A 15502-nucleotide genomic window follows, 5' to 3' on the forward strand; every position below is an offset into this window, starting at 1 on the left:
GTGAAGGCTATTGTTTGAAAGATAAAGTCATTAGTGTACATTGGCTGCCAAAAAGCTGAGGGAACCTTGGATTGCATCAGCAAACATATAATGTCTACAACTTCTAATGATTCTTAACCCAGGGTCTATGAACTTTGTTTTAAAATATATATATCTTGATAACTATATTTCAGTATAATTAGCTTCCTTTGTAATCCCACATAGCTTATTCTGTGCATTCGAAAACTGTAATCTGAGAATGGATCTATAGGCCTTACCACACTGCCATTGGGGTCCATGACACAGAGAAGGTTTAGAACCCTTGGGAAGAGGAGGCAATGGTCCTTCTCTCCTCTACCTTCATCAGACCACATCTGAGGTCCTGTGTTCAGTTCGAAGCACCACATTTTAGGAAGGACGTTGACAAACTAGAGTGTGTCCTGAGGAGGGTGGCCAGGATTCTGAAGGGACCAGAAACCCAGCCAGGACAGGATCAGTTGAAAAAGCTGGGAGTCGTTAGCCTGAAGACCTCGAGGGAGCATGGTGGCTGATTTCAAATACGAGAAGGTATGTCATGGAAAAGGGGATTAGACCTGTTTTTCTTGGCCTCAGAGGGCAGAACAGGGACCACTGGGGATAAGCTACAGAAAGGCTGATTTTGGCTCAATGGAAGGGAAACCTTGCTAACCATTGGTGCTATCCAAGGGAGAATGGGTGGCCTTGTAAGGCTGTCAGTGAGGGCCTTCTTACCAGAAGGCTCCAAGCAGAAGCTAGATGAGAACGTGTTGAACATGCTGGGCAGTAGGGGTGGGGGAGGGGAGGAATTCATTCATGCCCCAAGTAGGGGCAAGACCACCACACAGGTCAGATGATGGACCCTTCAGCACTAGGGGTCTTTGCTTTTCTGAATACCCTATACCTCTATACTCCTCTTTCTTTAGCCAGAATCGCAGAGGCAGAAGAAGAAACTGATGGGCAAAAGACTGGCACGGCTTCTTGAAAGGGATCATAGGTCCACAGAATTAGAGCTGGAAGGGTCCTTAGAGGAGATCTATTCCAACACCCTTATATTACAAATGAGAAAACTGAGGCCCAGAGTGGTTAACGGACTTAGGCAGCTAGGTGGTACAAAGGATAGAGCCCTGGACCCAGAATCAGGAAGGCTGGAAGAAGGGCTGGAGTCTGAGACTGTCCTCGGACATTTACCAACCAACTGTGCAACCCTGGGCAAGTGACCTCTGTTTCCCTTAGTTTCTTTATCTCTAAAATGGGGATAATAATAGCACTTAGGAACAAGCTGATTACGAACTCCAAGTGCTTGGCAAACCTTCATGTTAACAATTAGCTATTAGTATTGTTGCCCAAACTCACATGGACAGTAAGGAGCCGAGTCAGGATTAGAACCTGCATCCTCTGGATCTCGGATCACTGAGCTTGGCACATGGACGATCAGAGGGGATGGGGAGGGGGTCTACCTCTAAAGAAGGGTGCCTGGTGTCAGAAGATCTGTGTACAAGACATCTCAAGTGGCCCAGAATACATTCTTCTCTAGCTCTGATCCATGTCCCATTCTCTCACTGAGCAGATGAAGGTTGACAGCTGTGGTTCTTTTTATAGGAGCCAAGTATTTTTTGTGACATGCCGAACACCAGGAGAGTGAGATTCACACATGCAGGCGCCCAATCACCCTACAGTCTTGCACAGTAAGGACATTGGCAAAGACCCCCACCCCCAGTCCAACACACAGTCTTAGATCTGGTCACCTCATGTGTGCCGTGCCTGTGCTCAGACAGGCACGGGTAATGAGCATTCAGAGTCACACAGTGCTTTAAAGGGTATGCTCAAAGAATAGATATACCATTTGTACTTCTTTCTCTGTGTGCCCAACCCCTCTTGCCCTCTCCCCACCCCAAAATGTGTGTGTGTGTACGTGTGTGTGTGTGTGTGTGTGTGTGTGTGTATAAGCTTGTCTGACCCTCACAAAGAGCTGGCAAGGTAGGGATTTTAGGCATTATTAACTCCATTTTATAGTTAAGGAAACTGAGGCTCAGTAGGGTCAAGTGACTTGCTCAGAGGCACATAGCTAGCAAGCATCAGTCCTAACTTGTGCTTTGAAATCATGGTTTCCCTCCTTGGTTTGTTTTTTTTGTTTTGTTTTGTCTTTATAACACAATAACGTACACGCACAACCTAACACCAATTATAAATCCACTTACATTTATGTACAGATAAACCTATACAAAACATAACCTGTGCACTGTCTATATGTACCAGGAAGGGAATTGGCTCGATGGAGACCCAGAGCCCAGCTAAGCAGCTGAGCTCTCTTAAGGCACGAGGCAGAATAACAACAAAGAAAAATAACTGGAGAACTGGGAGAACGAGAAGGGCTGGCCCTTCCCACTTGGCCAGGCTGACCTCTGGGGTGTGATAGGGGGAACTGAGAAGGTCTCCCTGCTCAAAACAGCCCCCTGCCTGCCTGCCACCTGTTGCAGGGCTGGAAATCCCACCCTTTGTGTCCCTCCTTGGCGAGGTAGGGCTTTGTCTCCAGCCCTAGCTTTCCTCTTTCCCACTCTTACCCCCATTAAAATGTAAATAGATTGGCCTGTAAAAATTATCCCATTTAGCCAAAGTTGTTTTTTGTTTTTAAACACAGATACTGGGGGAGTTTGGTGGGAAACTTCCCCAGAGAGTGGGAAAAGGTGTCAGGAGAGGCAGGGAGTCCTTCATGTCTAGGGACTGGTAGGGGAGTGAATAAAACCAGACTTAGGAGGACACTAGACCCCTGAAAAGGAGATCGAGTGAACCAGAACATTAGGAAGCTATTGCTACCCTGGAGAGGAGGGTCCAGAAAGGGAAGAAACAAAAACTCACTTGGGTGACTTGTAAGGAAAGGGATACCTATTTTTAATTTGGGGTGACCTGTAGAGGGCAAAATTATTCTGTATATGAAGTGACCTGGAAAGTTATGTGAAATTGCTCATTCCCCTTTTAGGGCAGAAGAAGGAGGGATATTTACTTAACTAAGCGATTAGCTACCAGTAGTAAGACAGAACATTTACCAGCCACTATTCAATCAGTAGGCTTCCTGATTACTGGATAGTGAGCCTAGGAGAGTGACTGGCCCTATGGGCTCCATCCAAGGAGTAGAGATGGGTGAATCCCCAAACTGTGGAAGGTGTAGAGGGGAGTACCATGCTCATATGGCATCAGAAGGGCACCAGGTATTATGGCTTGGGGTTCCTGCTCTGATAAGAATGGTGTGAGCCCCACCAGGCTTGTGGAACTATAGGAAAGGATTAAGTTAGCAAGTATAGGTGCCACTCTGTCTGGACCAGGGTAGTTCCCTTTCATATGCCTCTCTGATGACCTGAGCCTGGTATTATATTTCTGAATTTGTATATTCTCTTTTTCCTAGTAAATAAACCCAAGAGAATGTACTCCTGTGGTCCAGAGAGGCTGAAGGCAGGTGATAGAATGGGAAAAGGGAGAATGACTGCTCATAGCAAAACATGGCTGGGGCAGAGAAAGGGGAGTGGGTAACTGGGGTGTGGTACAGTAGATCTCTGAACCCCCAAAGCAGGGCTGGCTCAGGAGCTATGGGGTGATGTTTAATGATTAGGACAATTCCCAAAATAGTAAAATGGTAAAAGCCTTAGGTCAGAAAGCAAAAGCCTGCTAGACCAGTTCCGTGAAGAGAAGCAAGGGCCCTGAGGTATCTGATTGTTTTAGTGTGGCACAGTATTAAACACACTGGCTCTGGAGTCCAAAGGTCCTGGGTTCTAATCCTGTCTCTGACATTTATCACCTATATGGCCTTGTGTTGTCACATAACCTCTCTGGACCTTAAGATGAGGGGGATTGACCTCTGAGGTTCCTTCTACCTGGAGAGCAGGGTGTCTTTTCACGAGTCCTAGACCCCTAGGTCAGGCTGGTGAAGTCTATGGACCCCTTTCCAGAATCAGGTTTTGAAATGCATCAACTAAAATACATGGGATCATAAAAGAAACCACTTCTATTGAAATATTATATCAAAATATTCTTTAAAAGCTTGGATCCTGGGTTAAGAACCCGTACTATAAGTCTGTGATATAAGCCGAAGGCCCAGGCTTAGACCCTTTAAACATTTTCCCATTGTGCTCTGGGCCCATGGGGGGTGAGGGGAAAAGCTTAGGTCTTTAAATATTTCCGCCAGACTCCCCAGAGTCACAGAGCCTCCTGAGAGCTTCTCAATCCAAGCCTTTAATGGTCCAAGGCCTTCAGTGGCTATGTTGGGAGCCAGCCAGCTGGGCAGCTGGAACCTTCTCCATAATCCCAGCCCTTTCCTGGGGCCACGGAGCTGTGGTTACTATTTAGTGAAGGTTCACCCACCTCAGTCTCTACTCCTATTGAGTTTGTGAGTAGGAGCATGAGGCCTGAAGCCTGCCTGGCATTCCTTACTAAACTCGGGACTGGGTGTTCCAATTCTTCCGCTCTATTACAGGAACACTTTTGTGGTTGTGCTATGTGAATTTATGAAAATTAAAAGTCGTATTTCTCTGAACCCATAGCCTCACGGGTGCCCCTGAATCAGAAGCGGGTATAGAAAGTTCATTGACCTGCCCCTATACCAATATGTGAGAGCAAGATGGGGCCTGAAGAGGCAGACAAGTCTGCTGTCAGATAAATGATCGTTTCCCCCACACCCCTGGTGGACCCTCTCCTGCTTCCCAGTGAACCTCCTTGGCATGAAATCTCTGTTTCAACCCTGGGTTTAGCCTCACCCTTGACACCTAGACATTCTTGAGAAGTCTGGCTCCTGGCTTGACCTGCTTCTGGTTGACATTTTTGTTTGGATCTCAATATCGGTGGTCCCTTTTCCCTTAACGTGGAGGGGATTCCTCAAGACCCATGGTTCCTGGTGCCATTTATATAAAACCAAAGGTAGGGGAAACCCCTGAACTTAGGTGGTGGTCAAGTCTTCTCCCACAGAGAAGATACACAATTAGGCAATGAGGGGCCTACCCCCAGCTCTGCCTGGCCAGGAGACCATGAGGTTTCCTGGTCAAGGTATTATTCATATTATCCCCAAGGAGTGGAGTAAGCTACCCCTCTGCAGCTTGACCTAGAGTGGGCCAGGAAGGTGTAGATAGCTTCAAGCCTGGAGTTTCCTGTCCCTGGATGGTAAAGCCAACCTCGGGACAGGACAGAGTTTGGGCAGACTGAGCAGCATCTCAGGCTTCAGAGTTTGGGCCCCCACACTCACCTCCAAGAGAGATAAGTCATCCATCTCTTCCAGGGTCTAAAGGCAAAAAACAAGAGTCAAAAGCCTAGTAGCTGATACACTTCCAGAGTCACTATAGTGATATTGCCTAGGAAGATGACAAGACCAGCTGGAGCCATGGGGACATGGTGGTGCAGTGAGCTAAGGGGCCATCACTTGGAAACTCCCAATTCAACATCATGAAATGCACTAAGCCCATACTTCCTCGACAGTGATTGGCGCATAGTAAGCATTTAATAAATGCTGATTGACTGAGTGACTGACCTACTAGGGTCAAAAGACCTAAGCCTATATATGTTCCAGTTCTGTCACTCACTATCTGTGTGACTTTGGGTAAGTTGTTTAACTTCCTTAGGATTCATTTTCCTCATCTGTAAAATTAGAAATGTAACAACAGTAAGGCATTCCCTATCAATTTCAGGGAATCAGATCAGGTGAGATATTATATGAGAATTGCTTGTAAAACCCTAACATTTGGTACAAATGTCAGGTAGTTTTATTGTATTATTATTATTAATTATGGACTTGATTGGGGATCAGCAGTTACACCTGAGCCTCCTGCTTTAGCCAAAAGACACCTTGAGTGCTGGAGATGTTGACTCCTCAGATTCCCCATACTGACCCTGCCAAGGGTACCAAGTGAAGACAACTTGGACCTTCCTCTCCTCCACAAGTAGTTCTCCCTTCTCTCATCTTCCCTTCCTCTCCTTCTGCTGCCCCACTCAACTGTCTCTGCCTCCCTGTCTATCCGGGGCCAAGGCCTGAGGCCTTGAGAGGTAGCTGATCACTGGAATTAGGGAGGTCAGTGGGCTCAGCCACCACGTCAGCCTGGCTCTGCCTACATGCCGCCCAGGTAACACCCCGGCCCCTGCTTAGCTCAGCATCTTCCCTTTTCCCTCCTTCTGGTCCTGCCCCCAGCATTGCAAATGCTAGATTAGAGCTGGAAAGGTCCTTAAAGGCCACCATTTTATATATAAGAAAAATGAGGCTCAGAGAGATTAAGAGGTCACCTACAGTCATATAGCTACTAAATGTCCAAGGTGGGATTTGAAGCCAGATCTGGCACCCTATATACTACCCCACACTGTCTCCAGGGACACTCTCTAGTTTGGGTATGGCCTTAGAGCTACCATCCTGCCCCAGTCACCTTGGCCAGAGTCTCCCAGCTTCGACCCTTGGCCTTGGCTGTGGCCATCGGCTCTCCCGTCTCCATGATGTCTTGGTCTATCCTGCAGGACCCATCTTGGTTCTTCACGGTCAGGCTTGCAGCACCCATCTCCATGTTGTTCCAGCCCTGCGAGGAACTCATGAAGAGAAAAGTCATCACGCTGGGCTCTATGCTTAGGTTCTGAGCCACTCTATTTCTTTGATGGAGGAAGGAAATGTATCCCCTTGAAGAGCAGAAAGGAAACCTCTCCTTTTCTCGGGGCCCAGCCCTTCTTTCACTTGGCCACAATATCTTCTAGTATGGTCCTCTAAACCCAAGCCCTGCTTTCCTCTCTCCATGCTGCTCCCTAAAATATTCACCAGGTTTTCCTGGAAAGATTTGAGAATTCAAATCCTAGGCCTTATGGTTTCAGAATCTGTTACAGAGAGTGTGTGTATATGTGTGTGTGTGTATGCAAAACTCTGTGTATCTATACATTTATCATGTCTACATGTGTCTGAATTTATTGAGTTTGCATAAGGTCTGTGTGTGTGCCTGTGTCTGTAAATCTGTTGTATGGGTGAGTGCGCTCAACCTGGAGGAGTTAGGACAGGAGGCAGGATAGGGAGTTTGCTGTCTCAGAGGGTCTAACACCTGCAAGTCCAGTAATGTGGCTAGCGGGTCATTGCCTTGGCCCGTGACTAAAGCTGATCAGAAATGTTTCCTTGCCTTGCTCACAATCCCCTGTCCACGCCTAGGACCTTGGCCCAGTGGACAGACTGGAGGCCAGAGCTAGTATCGCTCCTGAGCAGGGCACATGGCGAGACCGTCAGCTTGCCACCTGCTGACTTTTGGTGAGCCCCCACTGCGTGTGAGGTCTATCCATCCAGGGCACATAAGACAGGAAGTACAGTCCCTACCTTCAAGAAGCTTAGGCTCCACTGGGGGAGACTGAAAGGATAAATCCACATGAAAGAAATTTTCAGAGCAATTTATCAGCAACTGGAAATGAAGAAGAGACTGAATTGAGGAAGGAAGGAAGTCTGAAGGACGCTGGGTGGATAAAAGCTGAATGTAGGTGACTCGCGGCTGCATCTTGCTCCCTCCTTTGAAGAGGCAGTGATGGGCCAGGGTCTTTCCCTGCATGTCACCTGTGTCTGAACCCAGAAACTCCAGTTCACCTGCTTATTGATCCTTGGTAGCTTAGTGTTTATTCTGCTATCAATTAACTGTATGACCATGGCCAAGTCAGTCTCCTCTGGGCCTCAGTTTCCTTTTCTGTGAAATTATGGGGCCGGACTAGATGATCTTTCACATTGTATGATTCAATGGGCTAGTCCAGAGGCCACGTGGTACCGTGGGAAGAGTACTGGACCAGGGCTCAGAGGACCCAGGTTCTGGTTCTGACCTTGCTATGTTACTTTGGACAGGCCAGTTCATTCCTCTGGCTTTCCTCCCTTCATCTGTCAAATGGAGGAGATAGTATCTGCCCTACTGGGTATGAGTGCTGAAGAAGGAATTCTGGGAGAGTCTCTGCAATTTAAATTGAGTTGATGTGGATAAAAATAACTTGGAGAGGATAAGCTGCTAATACACATGCAAAGTGGCATTTTTCCTACTGTAGTCATGCAGCATTCAATTGTGTACCAATCATGTGCCCCAAAATGGCCCTAAGAGGCCTGGAGCCCAACCTGAACCTGAGCACGTGTCTTCTGTACAGCATCTCCAACAAGTGATGGCCTAGTCTTTGCATGAACCTCCAGTGATGGGGAACTCACTACCCACTTTTTGGATAGCTTTCATTAAAAACATTTCCTTCCACTGAGCCTCAAACAGTCTCTCCGTTAGTTTTACAAGTTACTCCTAGTTCCTTGGCCCTAGAAGACAGAAATCCAATCTCCCTTCTCCAGAATAGTCCCTCAAATACCTGAAGACAGTGGTCATATCCACTCTGCCTTTTCTTCTCTAAATTAAACGGGCCTTATTCCTGAACCTGATTCTCAGCTGGCAAGGTCTTGAGACATCTCACCCTCCTCTGGAGGGTGTCCATCTTATAAAAGTCTTAAATAAAATGGGGCACCAAGGACCAGGCATGAGACTCCAAGTCTTATCTGACCAGAGCAGAACGTAGTAGGTCATTCTGGACCTCATACAGACTAAAAACATTTTTTTAAATGTCAAACATAGAGTTAGTTCCAAAGCTGATGTTGATAAAGGTCTCCAAAAACTTATCTCAGGTCCCTGTTCTCCTGCTTCTGAGGCTGATTAGGTTCTGGCCCATTTCTAGGTGCGGGCTTGGAATGGGGTGGCAAGGAGGAAGAAGGAGGAGGATCTTTTCTACCCTGAGACTACCCCCAAGGATTCAGCCCAATATGTACCCCTGCCTCTTCAGTCTAGGGGAACAACTCGACTTAGGTCACATAAATTTCCAGATTCCAAAATTTAATCTAATATTCAAGGCCTTCCATATTCTAGCCCTGACCTTCCTCTTCCCCCTTAACTTTTGCTTCTTCCTTACACAGACTCTAGGTGCCAAAGTCCTCTCATCACTGTCTTGAATACCAACCACCACATTCATTTCCATCCCATGCCTTCTTTCTAATGCTGCTCCCTGCTCCTCTCTGCCTATCCAAATTCTACATACCTTTCAAGGCCCAGCTGAGATCTGGTCTTCTCCATGGGACCTATGTGCTAAATATTATTTCCTCCTCCTAAGAACACATACGAGTACTTAATACCAGAATCATACAGTCTAATCGTTGATAATCTGGCTTGTACTGTTGTTATCTCATTGTTTTATGGGTGAGACTCAACTCCCCTACTGTTTATGAGCTTTTTGAGGTGTATAGACTCTGCTTTCTCTTTATCTGATTTGTCTCACATCTGGCACAGGGCTTGCCACCCAGGAGGGTTAGACACACTGAGTGGCTCAGGTCATCTCTTGGGCAGACTTGGGGTCCTGAGTCACCCTGGGCTGCCAGAGGTAGGAAGTGAAGATCTCTGCCTGGAGCGCCTTCTCTATGAGGACCTTGGGGAGCACTGGACCCCAGAGGCGGCATAGGGAGCTAGCCCAGGGAGCGTCAGGAATACTTACGACTTCACTGTCAGAACCCAAGGATAGCTGGCATCTACCTCGAGACTGCCAGCTGATGGCAGACGCTTGGCTGGTCATGGTCGAGCGATGGGTGAAGTGGTAACTACTGAAGGATGGAGTGCGGGGGTGCCTTACACCAAGCAAGGCCCTAAGGCATGGAAAGTTCTGGGCGATGGCCATTCTGGTGATGAAGAAACACAGCTGGTTTCACTTTGTGTCATCTTGGGCCTCCCTACTGTGAAAGACACTAAAATGGTGAGAAAAAGATACCCCACTCTCCTTCCCCCCAGTCCTCTCTAGGACTGTGAAAGCATCATAGTGTCCACAGAGTAACAGAAAAGAGCCGTGGCTCTGGGTTCAAATCCTGTCCCTGATACTTGCTACCCACATGACTGTGGGAAAGTCATTTAAATTGTCTGGGCTTAATCTATAAAATAAGGGGCCTGGACTAGGTGATCTCTCAGGTCCTTTCTTGCTCTAAACCTTATGATATCTATGATCCTGAGATGCCCCCTCAGCAGAGGAGGGGCTTTTACCCTTCCCAGGGTAAAAGCAGAGACCTCAGCAAGTATCACAGAATGTTGGAGCTGAAAGGGGCCTCAGAAATCCCTTAGGCCAACCCCTTTATTTTACAGATGAAGAAACTGAGGCCCAGACAGTTTAATCACATAATCACATGGCTAGTAAGTGGCTGGTCTTAAACCCAAATTTGGTGCTCTTTCCACAATACTGTAGAAGTATCCCTAGAAGAAAGGAATGGACCAATGTCAGGATAAAAAACAAACCAAAAAAATCTCATATACCATGTTTTGGCTATGCCGCCTACATGAGGACATGATTTTCTAGACCCTGGATGATTGAAATTTCCAAGTAAGCCTTGGAATAACAAGGAAGAGTCATGATTCTGGGAGCATCTTGTTAGGACTGAGTCTAAAATGGAAAGAAGAAATTCTTAGGCCTCCTCAGGAAAAAAAAAAAGCATAATAAATGGATGGATTTTCCCAACTCACTATCTCCTACTTCGGTTGACTCAGCAAGCCTTGGCCTTGACATCCCTGACAAATGGGTCCACATCCCAGGGAGATAGTTGCAAATGCCATAAGAAAAAAAACGGATGCAGAAAAAAATGGCTTCTCCTTGCCAACACTCCTCAGCTGCTCCTTCATAAATATGTAGAGCTTTCATCTGTTCAGAGTGTTTCCTTTGCAGGTGCTTATCCAGAGTGTCAGCCCCCTGGCTACAAGGGTTCCACATCTTTCTTCCATAAGCATCCATAAGAGACTAGGGAAGGGCCCAGGAGATGCTAACAAGGACAGCTATTGCTGAGCCAGGGATAAAGACTGTCTAGCCCAGGGGTACATCCCATGCCTAGCACCTCTAATAGCTTACAGTATGGCCCTACGCCTAAGACTTTCCTTAAGGACACACGAAGCAGGGCAAGATAGATTTGTGCAAGGAAAGCTGTCCAGGTAAACCAAACCTCAGCGGTTTGGGACTGGATCAGAGAGTCTATGGGACTCTGAAAGGAAGGCATGCAGAATGTGTTAAGAATAAAGCATGACTTATAAGCGAGTGCTGGTAAGGAGGAGAGGGTGGGGAGCTGTCGAACTTACCTGTACTTGGGGTGGCTGATGGCATAAATGATGGGATTGTGGATGGCAGAGGCCTTGGCAATGATGGCTGGCACTGAGTTCATATAGGGAGTCAGGATGTGGGAATACCTGGGTGGGGGAAACCAGAGCTGAGACCAATGTTGCTGGCAGAGGAATATCTTGTCTAACTCTCTCCACCCCCCATTCCCTGAGGTATGAGCCTATCCATTGCCTGCATAGACCCATTTATTCAGATGTATCTGTCATGTCCAGCTTATCCCCTCGAAACTCGTCTCTCTGGTTTGTCTTACTGGAAGTACAGGAGAACCAGCAGTACAAGAAAGTGGAAGTGCATCTGGGTTAGGGGGGCGGAAGGGGAGGTCATCAGCAAGGGAGGCTGGAGGAATGACAGTAGCAAATAGGCCCCTTTCCTCTGGTGACCATTAATGGTTTCTAATGCATACTCATCTGACACTTGGGATTGTGCTAGGGCCTTGGAAGGTCATGTAGTTCATACTCCTGCATTTAGGGAGAGTTATACTTAGCTTCATCAAGCATATGAGACTGTCCTCTTTGTAAAACATCCTGGCCAGAAAAGTCCATTCTTGTCTTTGGTTACCCATTTCATTGATTAATAACCTTGACTTTGTGAATAGTGTGCAGCTAGGTGGTGCAGTAAATAGAGCACTGAGATTGGAATCAGGAAGACTCATCTCCTGAGTTCAGATCTGGTCTTAGACACTCACTAGCTATGTGACTCTGGGCAAGTCACTTAACCCTGTTTGCCTCAGTTTCCTCATCTGTAAAATGAGATGGAGAAGGAAATGGCAAACCACTGTAGTATCTCTGTGAAGAAAACTTCAAATAGGGTCATGAAGAGTTGGATACAACTGAAAAATGCCTTAACAACAAAAATGTGAATAGTATCTATGCAGTGCAATTGCCTTCTTGCTGCGTATTCTTAATTTCCTCTGACCATCCTCAGAAAAGACCAACATTAGCAAGGGTCTAAGTAATAACAGCAATAACACTTTCCAATATTTGCAAAGGACTAAGAATTCTGAGGCAGGCACCCCTTCCACTGCCCAGTTGTTCTATACCTAAATGCATGGTCTTCATGAATTGCTGTGTCCAGGAAAATCCATCACCTGGTGGCAATGAGTCTGTCAGTGTTCGGCCAGTGTAGGGAGTCCTTGGGCAAGATATTCAGTCTGTCATTAGGTCTATATGCAAAACTTTTCTGGATTGGTAGGAGCTGCCAGAAACAACTTGGACTCTGCTGGAATAGTCTTTGGGAACTCAGGACCACCTCCATGCCAGGCAAGGCATTAGAGGAGGGCTTTCATGAAGTAATAATGATAATTAGGATAATGGTAATGGTAGCAGTCTTCCTGGGGAATGTGCTGGCTCCCAGCTGGGCTAATAATCACTAATAGCTACATTATTGTATAATATTTATATATTTATTTTTGTATTATCCTATTTATATAGTACATTAAAGTTTGCAAAGCAGTCTACAAATATCTCATTTTATCATTACAGAAACTCTGGAGATAGATGCTGTTATTATCCCCATTTTCTAGTTGAGGAAACAGAGGCAAAGAGAGGTGAAGCGACTTGACCAGGTCATACAGCTAGTAAGTATCAGAGGCTTGATTTGAATTCGGGTCTTCCTAACTCCATATCCAGTGCTCTATCCACCTAGCTGCCTCTAATCCAATCTCCAACAAAGGTGCTTATTCCATTGAGTTCTCTGCTCATTGCAATGGTCCCAAATGCCCTGCTGCCTACTGGTGCCTAAAAAGAGGTAAGGGATATATAGACAATGGGCTATAGAAATCTATGCTGCCCTACAGGAAAATAGAAGGGGAAGAGGATAAACGGGGGGGGGGTGATAGAAGAGAGGGCCGATTAGGGGAAAGGGTATTCAGAATGGATGCCATCTTGGGGTGGGGGTAGGGGCGAGATGGGGAGAAAATTTGGAACTCAAAATCTTGTGGAAATGAATGTTGAAAACTAAAAATAAGTAAATTAATAAATGTTTAATATAAAAAAAGAGGTAAGGGCCTGGGGAAGGAGGCACAGCCCCACAATAGCCTCAGAATCCCAACTATAGCTCTCAAATTCTTTTTTATGTCACAGGATCATAGATATAATAGAACTAGAAGGGCCTTGGAGCCCATCACATCCAACTCCCTCATTCTATACATGAACACACTAAAGCACAGAGAAGTTGATACTTGCCCAAGGTCACACAGTCTAGTGTGTGTCAGAGGAGGGTTTTGAATACAGTCTTCCTAACGCGAGGCTAAAAATTCTATTCATTACACCATAGTTAACATACTACAAATGCTCCCTGCTCAGTAAATTCATTTTCTAGAGGAGGTAACACTGTGTACCAGGATAGTGATAGAAAACATAGAATCCCATCATTTATTTGATCTATACCCTAGCATTTAGTGGGACGGGAAGGGTCTCATACTGAATTAGAAGATTGCCCAACCCTTCCTGCTGAGACAACCTAAGCTCTCTGCAAAGGGGGCAAGGTTGACTCTGTGGGAATTTTCTGGTGAGATAATTACCCAGCAAAGGCCACGAGGGCCACTGTTGAATAAGGGGCCCAGGACAGCACATACAGCAGGATGACCACCAGAGCGATCTTTGCCATCTTCCATTCATTCTTTATCCTTTGACAACGCCTGAGGGATGCCATGGTCTCACTAGATCCAATGTTCTGAACAGCCCTAGGGAAATAAGCATGGGAACATGGTGGTTTATCCCAGAATCGCTCTTGGGATTAGTACATCAGCCCAATGGCCATTGGTGGGCATACTAGGGAGTGGGGAGGTAGGTGATGATGAATAGTGAACTCTTTGTTTGGAAAAAGAAAGTCATATTCATTAGAATGGAGACAGATGACTCTGAGCATTGGAAGAAGGTAACCACCCCCAGTAGCTACAAAATGTCAGACTGACGCTCATCTGGTTTAATCAGTAAACGTCAACTTCGTCTGAGCAGCTCAAAACTCAACATAAACACCATCCCTCAGGTAGGCTTTTCATTTCCAGAGTACATCCATGTCTCCAGCTCTATTTGTCTTCACAACATCCCTATGAAATAGATAGGACTTGGATGGTTTTGTTGGTTTTCTACATGGAAGAACAGGGCCAGAAAGGAGCAAAGAATGAATGAATCAAGGAATGAGAGCCTAGATCTCTGGCCTTCTTACTTATTACTAACAAGGTCATAGTATATAAAGTCAGAGTCCAAATTTCTCATCTTACAGAAGAGGAAACAGAGGTCCAAAGAGGTTATGGAATTTGTTCAAAGTCACATAAGTGGGAAAGAACAGGTAGGGGCTTCAAAGTCATGCCCTGTGACTCCAAATCCAGTGCCCTGGCCACATGTCCCTCCTTCCACTTTCCCCAGCAGGTAGGAGGGAGGGACTGCCCCAGGAAGCTCACTTGTTGGTGTCCTGAATGGCCCTAAAGATGAAGACGTAGCAGTAGATGATTACAATCAGGGGAATGAAGAAGACAAAACAGAAGAGCAGCATGGTGTAAGCCCGGACAGATGGAGTGAAGGTTGTGTAATCCCAGGAGCAAGATGTGAGCAGCCCCTCAGGAATATAGGCACCTAGGAAGGGGATCCAAAGAAGAAACCATTTCACAAACTCCATCCGCCTCAACAACAAGACATCCTGTAAGTGAGTCTTCCTCAAAGAGCTGTTCCTCGGACTGCCCTTTTATCCTTACACTTCACTCACCAGTCATCTTCTTGACTCATCCTCTTCCAGATGCCTTTCCAACTTCAAACAAAGCCACAGAAGTCATTCCCTTTACCAGAGGCCTGCTCAGTGTACTAATCTTACCCACTGGCTACATATCCTTAAGGTTCTTTAATAGGAAGCAATCCCAATCATGGTGAAATTTTCCCATCATCTAGCTTAGCTGGCCTACCCTGCTGATCTTTTCTTGTTCCTCTTCTACCAACCCCTCTTTTCATGTCCCAAAAGCGTACACCATCGAGGAAGGAAAGGGTCAGGCAAACACACTCAACTCCATCCAAAGAAAGGTGGAAGGCTCCAGGCCAGCGAGTACAGCCAGACTCCAAGGAGAATGAGTCCAGTCTTCTTTTTCGATGTCATGCCGATAGAGGCCAGAGGGCGCGTGATCACAAAATACCGGTCCAGGGCAATCGCCATCAGCGTTATCATGGAGGTGATGCCAAAGAGAGCCCCAGAGAAGGCATAAAATTCACATCCTACATATAAATGCACAGAGAAAACCCATTCCCAATCAATTAATCAATAACATTGATCATGCATCTAGTATTACACAACCCTTGCTAGGTTGTAGGGGAGACAAGGAAAGCTCAAAGAATCACATATTTCGATCTGGAAGAGATCTTTGGAGTCCACTGAGTCA

At 46.2% G+C, this 15502-nt stretch overlaps 1 protein-coding gene across 1 annotated transcript in view; it reads right to left on the reverse strand.

Annotated features, from left to right (window-relative positions):
• Positions 1-15502, reverse strand: part of OPN4 (opsin 4) — a 34522-nt gene that overhangs the window by 1676 nt on the left and 17344 nt on the right. Inside the window, 7 exon segments of the mRNA XM_020994724.2 lie at positions 5225-5260; positions 6390-6536; positions 9484-9664; positions 11097-11204; positions 13658-13819; positions 14540-14711; positions 15135-15338. Of these exon segments, the coding sequence (XP_020850383.1) occupies positions 5225-5260; positions 6390-6536; positions 9484-9664; positions 11097-11204; positions 13658-13819; positions 14540-14711; positions 15135-15338 (1010 nt within the window).

The sequence above is a fragment of the Phascolarctos cinereus genome, unplaced genomic scaffold (assembly GCF_003287225.1).
Source record: "Phascolarctos cinereus isolate Bilbo 61053 unplaced genomic scaffold, phaCin_HiC Scaffold_3;HRSCAF=262, whole genome shotgun sequence".
NCBI classification, from domain to species: Eukaryota; Metazoa; Chordata; class Mammalia; order Diprotodontia; family Phascolarctidae; genus Phascolarctos; species Phascolarctos cinereus.